The sequence below is a fragment of the Ostrea edulis genome, chromosome 1 (assembly GCF_947568905.1).
Source record: "Ostrea edulis chromosome 1, xbOstEdul1.1, whole genome shotgun sequence".
In the NCBI taxonomy this organism is placed as follows: domain Eukaryota; kingdom Metazoa; phylum Mollusca; class Bivalvia; order Ostreida; family Ostreidae; genus Ostrea; species Ostrea edulis.
Window position 1 is genome coordinate 10,609,760 of NC_079164.1, and position 16,929 is coordinate 10,626,688.

The window sequence follows — 16,929 nt, forward strand, 5'->3', positions numbered from 1 at the left end:
TAAATATATACATAGAATTAGATTTTCATTTGTTGAATGATTAGACTTTTTAGTTCTATAATTCTGATTTACAAGTAATGTACTGAACTTTTACAAGTTAACACACCTGATGAATTGGTTGGTATACATATTAACCCTGGCAGAGACTAATGCGGTATCAGTTGAACGGATGGCAGAGTATACAGTCAAAGAATCGGAGGTGAGAGATTCTGTATGTTACACCGGGTATTCTTACAACATATAGGTGCACCATCATTAACAATACTATTTACAGCCACTTTTATTAATTCGGTAGTGAGGCTTCGTTGTTTTATTGTTTACGATGCTTGATAGAGACACTGTTATACGCAAGTTTCCATTTCAACTTAATATTGATACAAGTATATTTGAATCAAAAGTGTGAAATAAAACAAAATCAGTAAATACATAACTAAGATGTGTTTTGGGGTTATTGAAACAATGAAAGCATGGAGTTATTCCTAAATAATCAGCTTCCCTGGGAATTCTAAATTTGCTGATTCAGTGCTTTGGCTATTTCATGGATAGAATGCCAGAAACGTTCTACTTTACTATTTTTCCCTGCGCTCACTGTTCGGTCAGCGTTCAGACTTTTGTCTTTGCATTGTCATTCGGAACACCTTCGATTTCGCATTATCAAATTTGGGCAAGAACACGTTTAAAATTTTTATCATTAACATAATTTTAAGTCAATTCCCCCACTTTGTAATTGAAAAGAAAATGATACACCAATTTAATGTACATGCATGCCTAAATGTCATTTGAAACTGATTTGACAAAAATTTTACGCCTATATCTATGAAAGACATTGTGAATAAATGTATTTACTGTTTTCACCAAATTTGAAACTTTTATATCTTTTGTCTCCCAAACAAAAAGGTTTTTGTATTTCTCGTATGTTTTTGTACTTGCCTCACAAATAATACATTCTTTAAACATTTTACGTGTAGTTAAATACAGCAGTTAGTTTTGTCTGCATCAAAGATATACAAATATTGCACGATCTAAATGCAATCCTTGGTCTCATTAATAATGATAGTAATAAATTTTGTATTTACAAAGATTCTGGGATTACTGCTTCGGATCGATATAGTTCCGATAAAGTGAATGAAACAAAATCTGAATGTTTAATCTAAGTTGGAAATAAACTTCTTATACTGTTTAGGAGCATAAAGGTGTTGACACTGGGTACCTATACAGTCCGTGGTGTCTGTTTAATGCATCTATCTTCACCCCTTTATAGGTGTTTGTTAATTACATGTATTCCAAATGACCGAGCTCCTACAGTTTGAATCCATACATGAACATCTGTAAATTCTGGATGGCACTACAGTGCTATTACTAGAGTATAGTCTTTTCTTTTTCATATACATAGTTCATTAAAAAATAAATACCATGTATTATTAGTCAAAATAATATCCCGAGATGACCCATCAATTCTCTTGATTTATCTTGAAAAGGTCAAGCATTCTAAATATTATAGAATATAATTCGAAGCATACATTTTCCCCTGCTTTTCTATGTATGCATGTATCTGTACATGTAATACTGTACACAATGTACACATGAAATTTGCTTTTTGTTTGTGTATAATTGCTGCGTGAATTGATGTGAAATTTGCGATCATTTCATGAGAAATATACGTTCAGTACTTTTACAAAAATGCACTATATTATGTTTGGACTGAATATATTCAGAACTGTAGAACATGCAGTTTCCCGATTTTGGTATATTTATTATTTATCCATTGATTAAATGTATATATCTTTTTTCTCACCTGATTATGAAAAAAAAAACAATCAAAGGGGAAACATTCCGAATGGATACTTTGTGTTGCGTTCACTGTGTCTTTACCATGCGCTCACATGGTGCTCGCGTTTGCGCTCCGTTCGCGTTCTACGTTCGCTCGCCGTTTACCAACCGTTCACCAAATTGCGTTCAGTGTTCGCTCTGTGTGCGTTCACTGTTAGATCTGTGTGCGTATTTCGTTCACTCTGCGTGTGTTCACCGTGCGCTCATTGTTCAAGTGAGAAAGAAGAACGTTTCAGGGACTATATCAATAACCTTTTTCCAAGCAATCTTTTCCGCTTAATTATATCGTGAGATAATAGATTACTTAGTTTTAAATTCGCAGGAAAAGCAATATTCATTATAATTTGATCTCTGTATGATTTTCAAAAGGGAAAATAGCTCGCATGACTAAATGCACTTTCATGAATGAGGTTTTTACTTTAGGCTGAACTAATTAATGTTGATCATCGACCTTCAGAGGATTGGCCAAGTCAAGGTCAGATCACCCTGTCCTCTTACTCCACAAGATACAGGCCTCAGCTAGACTTGGTACTAAAGAATATCAATGCCACCATCAAACCAGGAGAAAAGGTATGTTCATGTAGGAAATAGCATACAATAATATAAAGTGAGTTTCGTAAAACAATTGACATTTGTCATGTAAGACATTAATATTTGTTTCCACAAAACATTACAGTTCTTTGATTTTGAGGAATGTTACTATTTGTGTTTAGGTTGGAATTGTGGGGAGAACAGGGGCAGGTAAATCTTCCTTGACTCTTGCTCTGTTCCGCTTGATAGAACCAGTCTCTGGGAACATTGAGATTGATGGGGAAAGGTTAACAGATCTTGGTCTTCATGATTGCAGGTCCAAGCTCACTATTTTACCCCAGGTAATACATTTTGAATAAATCTGTAGACGTTTTTGATACCAATTATTAGTTTTCATTGTAATTAAAGAAATAGCAGTGGCTCAAATTGATTGCAATCCATGTTCAATATTAATTTCATGGTCGGTTCGATAAAACCATCAGCATTCTATGATAGAATAAAACACATACCGATAATTTGTACGAGAATTATCAGTTAGAATTAAAATAATTAATGTGTGTGTGTGTGTGTGTGTGTGTCGGAGAGAGAGAGAGAGAGAGAGAGAGAGAGAGAGAGAGAGAGAGAGAGAGAGAGAGAGAGACTGTGGTACCTTTGTAATAATTTCCAAATCATTATACATTTGTATTAGGTTTGAGTATATTTGTTAGGACCCTGTGTTGTTTTCTGGTACCCTGAGGATGAACGTTGACCCTATGGACGAGTACACGGATGAAGAGATCTGGAATGCCTTAGAGCATGCTCATCTGAAGTCATACGTTCAGTCTCTCTCTACTGGTTTAGACTCAGAGTGCGGGGAAAGTGGGGAAAATCTCAGGTACTAAAATTGTCTTCTGTTTTGTAATTGTTTTACATATAATTTATTGGGGTTGAAGTGGAAACAATGTAAAACATTTGTTACTTGTGTACAAAAGGGGTTGTGAAAAAAGCGAAAATAAAATAGTTGGTACTCCATGAGCTTGGGAAATCTTGTAAATCAGTGAAGAAAATAATGCAGGAAATTAATTATTACAATTACAGCGTGGGTCAAAAACAACTGGTTTGTTTGGCACGATCTCTGCTAAGAAAAACAAAAATTTTGATTCTGGATGAAGCAACGGCAGCTGTTGATTTGGAGACAGATGATCTGATACAGAGGACAATACGCGAGGAGTTCCGAGAATGCACAGTGCTGACCATTGCACACAGACTTAACACAGTGATGGACTATGACAGGTATACAATATAATTAACACAGTGATGAACTATGACAAGTATACAATATAATTAACACAGTGATGAACTATGACAAGTATACAATATAATTAACACAGTGATGGACTATGAGAAGTATACAATATAATTAACACAGTGATGGACTATGACAAGTATACAATATAATTAACACAGTGATGAACTATGACAGGTATACAATATAATTAACACAGTGATGGACTATGACAGGTATACAATATAATTAACACAGTGATGGACTATGACAAGTATACAATATAATTAACACAGTGACAGGTATATGTATACAATATAATTAACACAGTGATGAACTATGACAGGTATACAATATAATTAACACAGTGACAGGTACATGTATACAATATAATTAACACAGTGATGAACTATGACAGGTATACAATATAATTAATACAGTGACAGGTACATGTATACAATATAATTAACACAGTGATGGACTATGACAGGTATACAATATAATTAACACAGTGACAGGTATACAATATAATTAACACAGTGATGAACTATGACAAGTATACAATATAATTAACACAGTGATGGACTATGACAGGTATACAATATAATTAACACAGTGATAGACTATGACAGGTATACAATATAATTAACACAGTGATAGACTATGACAAGTATACAATATAATTAACACAGTGATGAACTATGACAGGTATACAATATAATTAACACAGTGACAGGTACATGTATACAATATAATTAACACAGTGATGGACTATGACAGGTATACAATATAATTAACACAGTGATGGACTATGACAGGTATACACTATAATTAACACAGTGATGGACTATGACAGGTATACACTATAATTAACACAGTGATGGACTATGACAGGTATACAATATAATTAACACAGTGATGAACTATGACAGGTATACAATATAATTAACACAGTGATGAACTATGACAGGTATACAATATAATTAACACAGTGACAGGTATACAATATAATTAACACAGTGACAGGTATACAATATAATTATCACAGTGACAGGTACAGGTATACAATATAATTAACACAGTGATGAACTATGACAGGTATACAATATAATTAACACAGTGATGGACTATGACAAGTATACAATATAATTAACACAGTGATGGACTATGACAGGTATACAATATAATTAACACAGTGATAGACTATGACAGGTATACAATATAATTAACACAGTGATAGACTATGACAAGTATACAATATAATTAACACAGTGATGAACTATGACAGGTATACAATATAATTAACACAGTGACAGGTACATGTATACAAGATAATTAACACAGTGATGGACTATGACAGGTATACAATATAATTAACACAGTGATGGACTATGACAGGTATACACTATAATTAACACAGTGATGGACTATGACAGGTATACAATATAATTAACACAGTGATGAACTATGACAGGTATACAATATAATTAACACAGTGATGAACTATGACAGGTATACAATATAATTAACACAGTGACAGGTATACAATATAATTAACACAGTGACAGGTATACAATATAATTAACACAGTGATAGACTATGACAGGTATACAATATAATTAACACAGTGATGGACTATGACAGGTATACAATATAATTAACACAGTGATGAACTATGACAGGTATACAATATAATTAACACAGTGATGGACTATGACAGGTATACAATATAATTAACACAGTGATGAACTATGACAGGTATACAATATAATTAACACAGTGACAGGTACATATATACAATATAATTAACACAGTGATGAACTATGACAGGTATACAATATAATTAACACAGTGATGAACTATGACATGTATACAATATAATTAACACAGTGATGAACTATGACAGGTATACAATATAATTAGCACAGTGATAGGCTATGACAAGTATACAATGTAATTAGCACAGTGATGGACTATGACAGGTATACAATATAATTAACACAGTGACAGGTATACAATATAATTTACACAGTGACAGGTATACAATATAATTAACACAGTGATGGACTATGACAGGTATACAATATAATTAACACAGTGACAGGTACATGTATACAATATAATTAACACAGTGATGGACTATGACAGGTATACAATATAATTAACACAGTGATGGACTATGACAGGTATACACTATAATTAACACAGTGATGGACTATGACAGGTATACACTATAATTAACACAGTGATGGACTATGACAGGTATACAATATAATTAACACAGTGATGAACTATGACAGGTATACAATATAATTAACACAGTGATGAACTATGACAGGTATACAATATAATTAACACAGTGACAGGTATACAATATAATTAACACAGTGACAGGTATACAATATAATTATCACAGTGACAGGTACAGGTATACAATATAATTAACACAGTGATGAACTATGACAGGTATACAATATAATTAACACAGTGATGGACTATGACAAGTATACAATATAATTAACACAGTGATGGACTATGACAGGTATACAATATAATTAACACAGTGATAGACTATGACAGGTATACAATATAATTAACACAGTGATAGACTATGACAAGTATACAATATAATTAACACAGTGATGAACTATGACAGGTATACAATATAATTAACACAGTGACAGGTACATGTATACAATATAATTAACACAGTGATGGACTATGACAGGTATACAATATAATTAACACAGTGATGGACTATGACAGGTATACACTATAATTAACACAGTGATGGACTATGACAGGTATACAATATAATTAACACAGTGATGAACTATGACAGGTATACAATATAATTAACACAGTGATGAACTATGACAGGTATACAATATAATTAACACAGTGACAGGTATACAATATAATTAACACAGTGACAGGTATACAATATAATTAACACAGTGATAGACTATGACAGGTATACAATATAATTAACACAGTGATGGACTATGACAGGTATACAATATAATTAACACAGTGATGAACTATGACATGTATACAATATAATTAACACAGTGACAGGTACATGTATACAATATAATTAACACAGTGATGGACTATGACATGTATACAATATAATTAACACAGTGATGAACTATGACATGTATACAATATAATTAACACAGTGATGGACTATGACAGGTATACAATATAATTAACACAGTGATGGACTATGACATGTATACAATATAATTAACACAGTGATGGACTATGACAGGTATACAATATAATTAACACAGTGATGAACTATGACATGTATACAATATAATTAACACAGTGATGGACTATAACAGGTATACAATATAATTAACACAGTGATGAACTATGACAGGTATACAATATAATTAACACAGTGATGAACTATGACAGATATACAATATAATTATCACAGTGACAGGTACAGGTATACAATATAATTAACACAGTGACAGGTATACAATATAATTAACACAGTGATGGACTATGACAGGTATACAATATAATTAACACAGTGATGGACTATGACAGGTATACAATATAATTAACACAGTGATGGACTATGACATGTATACAATATAATTAACACAGTGATGGACTATGACAAGTATACAATATAATTAACACAGTGATGAACTATGACAAGTATACAATATAATTAACACAGTGACAGGTACAGGTATACACTATAATTAACACAGTGATGGACTATGACATGTATACAATATAATTAACACAGTGATGAACTATGACAGGTATACAATATAATTAACACAGTGACAGGTACATGTATACAATATAATTAACACAGTGATGGACTATGACAAGTATACAATATAATTAACACAGTGACAGGTATACAATATAATAAACGCAGTGATGGACTATGACAGGTATACAATATAATTAACACAGTGACAGGTACAGGTATACACTATAATTAACACAGTGATGGACTATGACAGGTATACAATATAATTAACACAGTGATGAACTATGACAGGTATACAATATAATTAACACAGTGATGAACTATGACATGTATACAATATAATTAACACAGTGATGAACTATGACAAGTATACAATATAATTAACACAGTGATGAACTATGACAAGTATACAATATAATTAACACAGTGATGGACTATGACAAGTATACAATATAATTAACACAGTGATGGACTATGACAAGTATACAATATAATTAACACAGTGACAGGTACATGTATACAATATAATTAACACAGTGATGGACTATGACAGGTATAAAATATAATTAACACAGTGACAGGTACATGTATACAATATAATTAACACAGTGACAGGTACATGTATTCAATATAATTAACACAGTGATGGACTATGACAGGTATACAATATAATTAACACAGTGATAGACTATGACAGGTATACAATATAATTAACACAGTGATGAACTATGACAGGTATACTATATGATTAACACAGTGATGGACTATGACAGGTATACAACATAATTAACACAGTGATGGACTATGACAGATATACAATATAATTAACATAGTGACAGATATGCAACAAACGTAACGATTATGGACTACGAGAGGTATATTGTGTAACGTGTCGGACCTTAGCGGTCAGTAGATCCGTGCTCAGATTACTGAGTTTACTAAAGGTTTGATTAAGCAAAATATACAGATAGTGCGACACCTGTCTGGTGTCTTTGAATCAAGTGACCTAAGTGCTTTAATGATGACACCTGCCTGGTGCCTTATGGCAATTACCCAGTAACAACTGTCTATATACAGTCAGCCGACGCCTGCCTGGCATCTGTTGACAATAAGCATTCAATAATAGCAACACCTGCCTGGTGTCTTACTGTTAGCCAGTTGCCTTTCAACCAGTTGCCTATCTCTTGCAACTGTACCCTTTCCAAGTGGCTATACTACCACAGTATATCACCTAGATATACTTACAGTCTACTTCTAGAAACTAAAGTGAAGATTCTATTATACTACAACAGGGTGCACAGAATATTCATTCAAAGACTGGCACATAACATATCTCAACACATTGGTTGTAACGTCCCATATACTCCACTTTCTTCAATATAGTAAAGTTTCCAACTAGTGTATGATAAAATTACGACAAATTGGCCCTCTGTAGACAAGAAAATGCTTATCATCTAACTTGATATCATTTATTAATGTTTCTTGCTAATTTCTTTTTGACATTTTTAACCAGGTAATAAATAAAATGTCGGTGAAACAATCCACCTTAAATCAGTAATAGCTTGTAAAATATATATACATTTTTTCAGGATTATGGTTCTTGAGAACGGATGTGTGCTGGAGTATGATACACCACAGAATCTTCTTGCAGACGACAAAAGCTTGTTCTTTGAACTTGCCAAAAATGCGGGTTTAATAAAATAAGATATACATTTGTAAAGACATTCTCATCTTTCATGTTACCATAACATAACGATATTTTGTTTTTGTTTTTTTTAAAAATATTGATATGGTAAATGATGTCAATGATATATTTATTTCTCAGGGAAAATGTTGTATGCGACCTTAAGAGCTTAATCCTGCATACAGCAGAGTGCAATGAATTGTAAATTCCTTGTAAAATTTTGAGAGTGTTGGTAGAAAAATAAATTGATGAAATCCACAAATCCGACTTTGGTATTTGTAACTTAGCAGCGCATCACGTGATGTAGAGGACGAATATCGATGGGTATAGCTCTATAGTATACACATGCATCACTTGATCCACAACCGCCGCAGTGGTCTACAGGAGATAAAGCGTTCGTCCCGCGTGCAGGAGGTTAGGGTTCGAATCCCGGCCACGTTTATGGCGTTAAAACAGTTAGTGCCAGTTCCATTGCCAAACGCACGGCTTCAGGTGTGGATGTCACGGGTCCTCGGAGATTACCTTAAAACGGGTGACCCGTGTCGCAGTAGGTGTGGCACGCTAAAGAACCCTCATTGCTCCATGGCCGGAAACGCCTCAATACGTGCATGAGTGATAAATTCTCAAGCGAGACGTTAAACAAGTAATCATCTCTTGTCGACTCATTCCATGGCGACCGGTCACACCCGCCTTTAGCCTTATATCTTGATCAGGCAAACAGGATAATCGGTAGTCAAAATTCATGTGTAAAGAACGACCTAGCAATCGGTATTAAACACGTCAGACAGCATTTGATCCAATGACAGGTCTAGGTTGTAGTGCCAAGCTAGATCGTTATAGCGACCATGACATTTGTGAAACGTTGACTTCAAACGAGAATGCTGAACACGAATCAAATCAAAATTATGACTCATTACCTCATTTGCATGTGTACTTTGTCTGTACTATATCCACATCATGTGGAAACAATGACCTCGAAACGAGTCATCAATACGATTTTGTCTCTTTTACTATATGCGAAAATCTTATCAGTCGATGAATTGCGACATAGGACGTCAATGTTTGACACGTTATATAAAATGACAAGCTGGCACGCTGCATATTGTGTCTTGTTGATCATGGTGCATTCGTAAGTTACAGACAAAAAGTTTCAAGATGTGGATCAACCGTGTACTGCTAAGCTGCAACCAACAGTTTGATTTGTGAATCAAATGACACACTCCTGCGATATGTTTCAGACCGATTGTTAGACCGTTTTTGGCACATGCACTGATTTTGAGTACGGATAACTATGTTTACCTGATCAAGATATAGAGCTCAAGGCGGATGTAACCGGTCGACAGGGGATGCTTAGTCCTCCTAGGCACCTGATCCCACCTCTGGTATATCCAGGAGGTTGTGTTTGCCGACCTCTTTATTTCGTATTGCGTGTAGGAGTCATGAGATTAATCACTATTCATTATCTTCATCTTTTCATCTAAAAGTAGGCCTTCCTACGGCCTATATGTTTTGATCCGCGTAAACACTGACTGACGTGGTATGGTGGGTTTTATATACTATTCCTTTGGATTGTAAATTGTTTTTCATTGGGTGCCATCAATATCTAAGAAATAAAGTTTTAGTTTAGAAAAGTTTTGTCCGCATGATAAAAGTCTGTTAATTATGAAGTGGAGTAATCAGTATCGAAATTAAACAAATATCGTTCATGTTATTGGTTTTATCTGGCTGTGATGTTATAGGCTTATTGAACTCATATTGGTGAATATTGGCGAATTTGGATTAGAAAAATCTTGTGATAGAATTTTCATGCCAAATCAGCTTTACCAGAAGGTCATCTATCTATCAATATCGCAATATTTATTAAGAATAGTCATATTCCCTCACGTATGGTCAGTTTTTAAAGCAATGCAAGCTACTGACAAACAAGTTGTTGGTACAGGGGTCTCGTTTAATATGAGCATTTCTGAAATTCTATGGTCGTTATAACGGTCTAGTTTGCCAACACAACCTATCATTGGGTCAAATGCTGTCTGACATGTTTCATACCGCTTTTCCCCGTTTCCAGGGGATCCGAGGGTCGACCACCATCGTCGCCTCGTCGTAACAAACCTAGTGTAGCAGGGCCGCTACTGGGCAGCCTGCACTATAAATCTTTACCATCGTCATACCAATTATTAGACCATTTGTGGCACACTAATTTTAACTACGGATAACTCCGTTATAGGGCTCACGGCGGATGTAAACAGTCGATGGGGGATGATTAGTCCTCCTAGGCACCTGATCCCGCCTTTGATGTTTCCAGGGGTCCGTGTTTGCCCAACTATCTGTTTTCTATTGCTTGTGGGATTTATGAAATTGATCTTCACCTTTCATCTAACACTATCACAATATCTATTAACATTATTCATGTTCCTTCATATCTTAATTCAATATGTCACAGTGATCTCGAAAGAAAAGATACCACAGAGTATTTCACGTCATTTATATAAGATTATTACTGGACATAGAGATCAATGACAAACTAATAACCCAATTTGGTGAAAAACGTGATTACTTCAACATGCCAAAAAGTAGAATGCTGTCTGACGTGTTTAATATCAATTGTTAGGTCGTTCTTTGCACACTGATTTTGGCTATCAATGCCTTTGTTTACATGATCAAGATTTGGGGCACAAAGAGAGTGTGATAGGTCAGCAGAGGATGCTTACTCCTCATAGGCACCCAATTACACCTGTGGTATGTCCAGGGGTCCGTGTTTGCACTTCTCTTAACTTTGCGTTATTAAAGGGTTCATGAGATCGTAACTGTTCGTTATTTTCACTTGTTCCTTAATGACTGAATAAAATTATAGGGAATGGAATATATGTGCGTTCCCTGAAACAGATATGTTGCCGTTTTAGTTTTGGAATGGTTTATGTGAATGTTGAACATCGAGGTCAAGTAAGTACAGCTTCTTAACAGTAACAACATTGTCTTTGTCAAAACAAATCATAGAGACTAACAACAGTATCAAAGCTTTTATGATGTTCATTAACTAGAAGACAAGACGATAAGTGGCTATAATTCGAGACACACGAAACAATAAAGACGTAATGTAAATATACTTATAAGCGTTGTTGGTTTTCTGTTGAATACAACCGAGGAGTAAACATTTTCATAAACGTGAAAAATTATTTATGAGTGTCACGAAGAAGGATTTTCATTGGTAACAGAAACGCGCCGCCATACTATTCGAGCGTCTCTAACGTGTTGCATCACTGGATGTTATTGTATAAATCCCACCCGTTCAACAGTTTGCAAGGTGAATATTGCGAACAGCACGGCATGAATCCACTTTGTAAACATGAGGATTTCTGGGTAGGTTTAAAGTATATTGACTTGTGGTGTTTTATGTATTGTGTTTCCCATAAAACGTAATATTTTTATATGGTAGCTGTCATCAAGTCTGATAATTTGGGAATATTTTTGACTCCGCAACGAGAGCGTTAAAGCAAACTGATTGATGTAAATGATACAGTTTATTGTACGTTAAAGTGATTCATAATTAGTTTTACGAATAGTAGAATTCATTACTTGCAAGTAAATAATAATTATATTACGAGTTCATACTTTTAACTTGTATGGAGGGGGATTTCTGTAATAAAGTGATTTTTCTGTAAATTGTTACAGGACTTGAACCAGACCATGAGTGGAGATCAGCCATTATTTACTCCATGTTTTCTGTCCACGGTTCCTGTCTGGGTAATACACGGCTGGATATGGATTGTCTCCCCTTTCTATATGTATTACCTGTTCAGACAAAAATCAGATCCAAACCCTCTGAGCGGGCGAATCATATCGAAATATGTATGTCATTTTTATATTTGCGTAGTTTATGACCCTTCAAGTGCTTTTAATTTACATTGAAACGACGCCATTTGTAGGTCAAGTGCTCAGTTAAAGATCCCGTAACTCTCACACCTAAATGACACGATAAAGTTCAAGCAGAATTTAAGCAAACTATCCACGTTGAAAAAAAAATGGAATAAAAGAAATATGAAACCACTTATTCAATTTCGGTATGGAGGGGAATGATTTAAAAATACTTTTGGCCTCCATGTAAATTTTTAAAAAGTTAAAAGTTGACTTTAAGTGTACCACAGATATTTCAAACACTAAATATTTGACATTTATATTGAGTATTCTATCCTTTTGTAGCTTCTTCTAGCAGTAAACATTTTGCTCCTGGTTGTGCAGTGGGTTCTGGAGTACACACCTCATCATTCTCTGTGGAACGCAGCAGTCTTGGGTTTTACTCTGCAAATCTGTACACAGGTAACACCCTTATTATTTGGACCTTGTTTATCAGATTAAAAAAAACATTTGTTCTCACCATGTTTTTACTGAGAAATTCAAAAACATGAAATACAAAGAGTATACCGATATTATTCTGCTGTTACATCAATGAACAAGTGAATATAACGATTAGTGACCATTCTCATGAATCCTAAAAGGAATACAAAATTAAGAGAACGCTAAACATGGACCTACCAGTTACGATGAGGTGTCTAGGAGGAGTAAGCATCCCCTATTGACCGGTCACACCCGCTGTGAGCCCTACATGTATATCTTCAAATTTGATATATTGCATTTTAGTATTTTTTATAAGATTAGAATTATACTAATCGAAATAAGGACATTTATTATACAACTGCTATCGTATGATACATTTTGTTCATAGGGTATGGGTATTACAAAGTGTATGTATGCCTGCCCAGTTTCTTCATTCATGTATGTGACACTTTGTGTGCGTAATCTTCAACAACTAAAGTCTTAATCAAATGATCTTCCAGATAAATCAATCAGTCTATGCTACATTGAAATGAATATACTCTTAAATGATTAAAAGCAAATATTTTTCGATATAAAGCAATTTCCAGATAAAAATAAGAAAAGGACAAGTTCATTTAACATGGAAAACTGAGTTTACAGTATCACATGAAAGTTCCCCAAACCATATTCAGCATTCTTCATATTTCATATAACACGACGGTTTCATTTCGAAATAAATGACTTTAATGTGGAAACATTCGATTCTCGTAAATCATGTGAACATATAGCAGAAGACTACAAATGATATTAACTTTCTTTTCCCCTGAAAAAAAAATCAATTTTGTTATTAGAAAAACGAAATATTCGTTTATGTTATTAACGCTTCGTACCCAATGCAGATTTGCGCGATCACAATATGTCGATCATTTTAGAGAACTTAACATCAAATGTGACACGTTTTCAATTTTACTCAAATTTAATTGAAATACTTATTTTGTATGAACAGAAGAGGTTTGTTTAGGTCTGCGCTGTAAATTTTGTAGAGAAAACACTGTGTGAAAATAGTCATTTTTGTCAAAATACCGTGTATAGTTTAGGTTGTTTATACGTTAAGGATATAAAATGAATGGTCTGTGGAAACTACCTTCAATTCTTTATATAGATCCATCACACAAACAACTTGGACCTGCGTTTCGTATATTTATATAGCTTTTATTAGCTCACCTGAGCCAAAGGCTCAAGTGAGCTTTTCTGATCAAAATTTGTCCGTTGTCTGTTGTCGTCGTCGGCGGTACCGTAAAATTTTCACATTTTCGAATTCCTCTCCAGAACCACTGGGCCAATTTCAACCAAACTTGGCCAAAAGCATCCTTGGGTAAAGGGCGTTCAAGTTTATTCGAATGAAGGGTCATGTCTCTTTCCAAGGGGAGATAATCACAAAAATAGGGTTGGGTCATTTAAAAATCTTCTTCTCAAGAACCAGTGGGCCAGAAAAGCTGAAAGTTACATGAAAACTTCCAGATAGAGTGCAGATTCAAGTTTGTTCGATTCATGACCCCCGGGGGTTGGATGGGGCCACAATAGGGGATCAAAGTTTTACATACAAATGTATAGGAACAATCTTTAAAAATCTTCTTCTCAAGAACTATTGAACATGAAAAGCTGAGATTTACATAAAAAGGTTCCTTACATAGTGCAGACTCAAGTTTGTTAAAATCATGGCTTCCGGGGGTTTTAATGGGGCCATAATAGGGGATCAAAGTTTTACATACAAATATATAGGAAAAATCTTTAAAAATCTTCTTCTCAAGAACCGCTAAGCCAGGAAAGCTGAGATTTACATGATAGCTTCCTGACATAATGCAGATTCAAGTTTGTTCAAACCATGGTCCCTGGGGGTTGGATGAGGCCACAAGTGGGGATAAAAGTTTTGCATACAAATATATAGGGAAAATCTTTTAAAATCTTCTCAAAAACTACTGGGCCAGGAAAGTGGAAATTTACATGAAAGCTTTCTGACATAGTGCAGATTCAAGTTTGTTAAAATCGTGGCCCCCGGGAGTAGGATGGGACCACAGAGGGGATAAAAGTTTTACATACAAATCTATAGAGAAAATCTTTAAAAATCTTCTTTTCAAAGACTACTGGGCCAGGAAAGTGGAAATTTACATGAAAGCTTCCTAACATAGTGCAGATTCAAGTTTGTTAAAATCATGGCCCCCGGGGGATAAGATGAGGCGACAATAGGGGATCAATTTTTACATACAAATATATAGGAAAAATCATTAAAAATCTTCTGAAAAATCAATTGGCCAAAAAAGTTTACATTCACATGAAAGTTTCCTGACCTAGTCCAGATTCAATTTTGAAAAAAGTATGGCTCCCGGGAGTGGTTTGGGGTCATAATAGGGATCAAAGTATTACATGCGAATATATAGAGTCCAGTCTGCGAAATTAGCGGTAGTCCGAATGCCCGTGGCCAGTGATTTTCCTGTCGGACTTGTAAAATCCGCTTGGCAACAAGTCCGACTGGCTTGTAAAAAATATTCTACCCGTCGGAGTTTTAATTTGGCAATCGGAAGTAAATAAATATTATGCGCATGCTCAAATCATAGAATTAGAATAAATCACCCCAAACAAAGTCATTCGTCCCATTAATTACGCATCTTCGTTCGGTCTGTTCCGGATTTGTCTCGAAAATTATTCAGATTTCGCATGCGTATAATTTACTTTCATGATCAACGACTTTCATTATTCAATGTCAGTCTTAAACTTTAAGTATTTAGCTGGGGCAGTCCCTGGCAAAGCACCAAAGCGCAAGGCCAACGACATTTTTTTCTTCGGGCAAGTAAAATTGAGTTCGGGCATGTGGATTTCCTGAAAATGGTTGCCCTAATGGCTTGTGGTTTGCATATATTAATATCATTGACTGTATAGGGAAAATCTTTAAATATGAGCCAAGGTGACGCAGGTGAGCGATGTGGCCCATGAGCCTCTTGTTTCATTTGCATTTTCGTTTTTATTTAAAAGCTACAGAGCATCCAGCATATAGTGATATTCGTTATTTACTTTATTATGTTAGATCTTAGCACCGGTATTTTTGTCACTTTTCAGATTTTGGTAGGTTTCTACATTCACATGGAACGATGGAAAGGTTTTCTTTCATCCGGAATTTTATTCATATATTGGACAGTTGCAATTATCATCAGTGTAGTTCCACTTTACAATAAGATTCTTAAACTGGTAAGTACCTCATATGTACCTATGTATGACACATGAACATAAAGATATTGTTACAATATTTGGAGTTAAAATAATTGAAAAATTCTATATATATGTATGCAATTGTACAACTATATGAGTTTTCTGGACCTCCGTAATTCTTTTAAGACTTCGTTTACAATTTACACATGTAAATTGTCCATATGGGTATCAAAGTGATGCCATAAAATATTGCCATGCAGCATAATAACGGTTACTTATAGTTTACTATAATGTTGTTAAAGGACCAATTCACGATTTCCCCCAAACTTTTCTTTTTCACTTTTAATGATCAAAATCTGC

The 16,929-nt window shown here is 34.5% G+C and overlaps 2 protein-coding genes across 9 annotated transcripts in view; both read left to right on the forward strand.

The window, feature by feature from the left end:
• LOC125664124 (ATP-binding cassette sub-family C member 3-like) overlaps positions 1 to 9,316 on the forward strand; it is a 47,105-nt gene extending 37,789 nt beyond the window's left edge. The window contains exons 24-29 of one of the 2 annotated variants that reach the window (XM_056152641.1): positions 98 to 199; positions 2,254 to 2,400; positions 2,544 to 2,702; positions 3,069 to 3,235; positions 3,439 to 3,633; positions 8,960 to 9,316. In XM_056152641.1, coding sequence (XP_056008616.1) covers positions 98 to 199; positions 2,254 to 2,400; positions 2,544 to 2,702; positions 3,069 to 3,235; positions 3,439 to 3,633; positions 8,960 to 9,074 — 885 coding nt within the window. In that variant the 3' untranslated portion in view covers positions 9,075 to 9,316. Of the gene's footprint in view, positions 1 to 97; positions 200 to 2,253; positions 2,401 to 2,543; positions 2,703 to 3,068; positions 3,236 to 3,438; positions 3,634 to 8,959 lie in introns of those variants that run through there. The other variant, XM_048896682.2, reaches the window with a different exon arrangement.
• Positions 9,317 to 12,281: 2,965 nt separating this feature from the next.
• The window catches only part of LOC125664122 (multidrug resistance-associated protein 1-like), a 38,460-nt gene continuing 33,812 nt past the window's right edge, over positions 12,282 to 16,929 (forward strand). For 3 of the 7 annotated variants that reach the window (XM_056152643.1, XM_048896671.2, XM_056152645.1), the window contains exons 1-4: positions 12,282 to 12,411; positions 12,724 to 12,900; positions 13,252 to 13,368; positions 16,480 to 16,608. In XM_056152643.1, coding sequence (XP_056008618.1) covers positions 12,316 to 12,411; positions 12,724 to 12,900; positions 13,252 to 13,368; positions 16,480 to 16,608 — 519 coding nt within the window. In that variant the 5' untranslated portion in view covers positions 12,282 to 12,315. The remainder of the gene's footprint in view (positions 12,412 to 12,723; positions 12,901 to 13,251; positions 13,369 to 16,479; positions 16,609 to 16,929) is intronic. The other 4 variants (XM_056152644.1, XM_048896670.2, XM_048896672.2 and 1 more) reach the window with 2 other exon arrangements.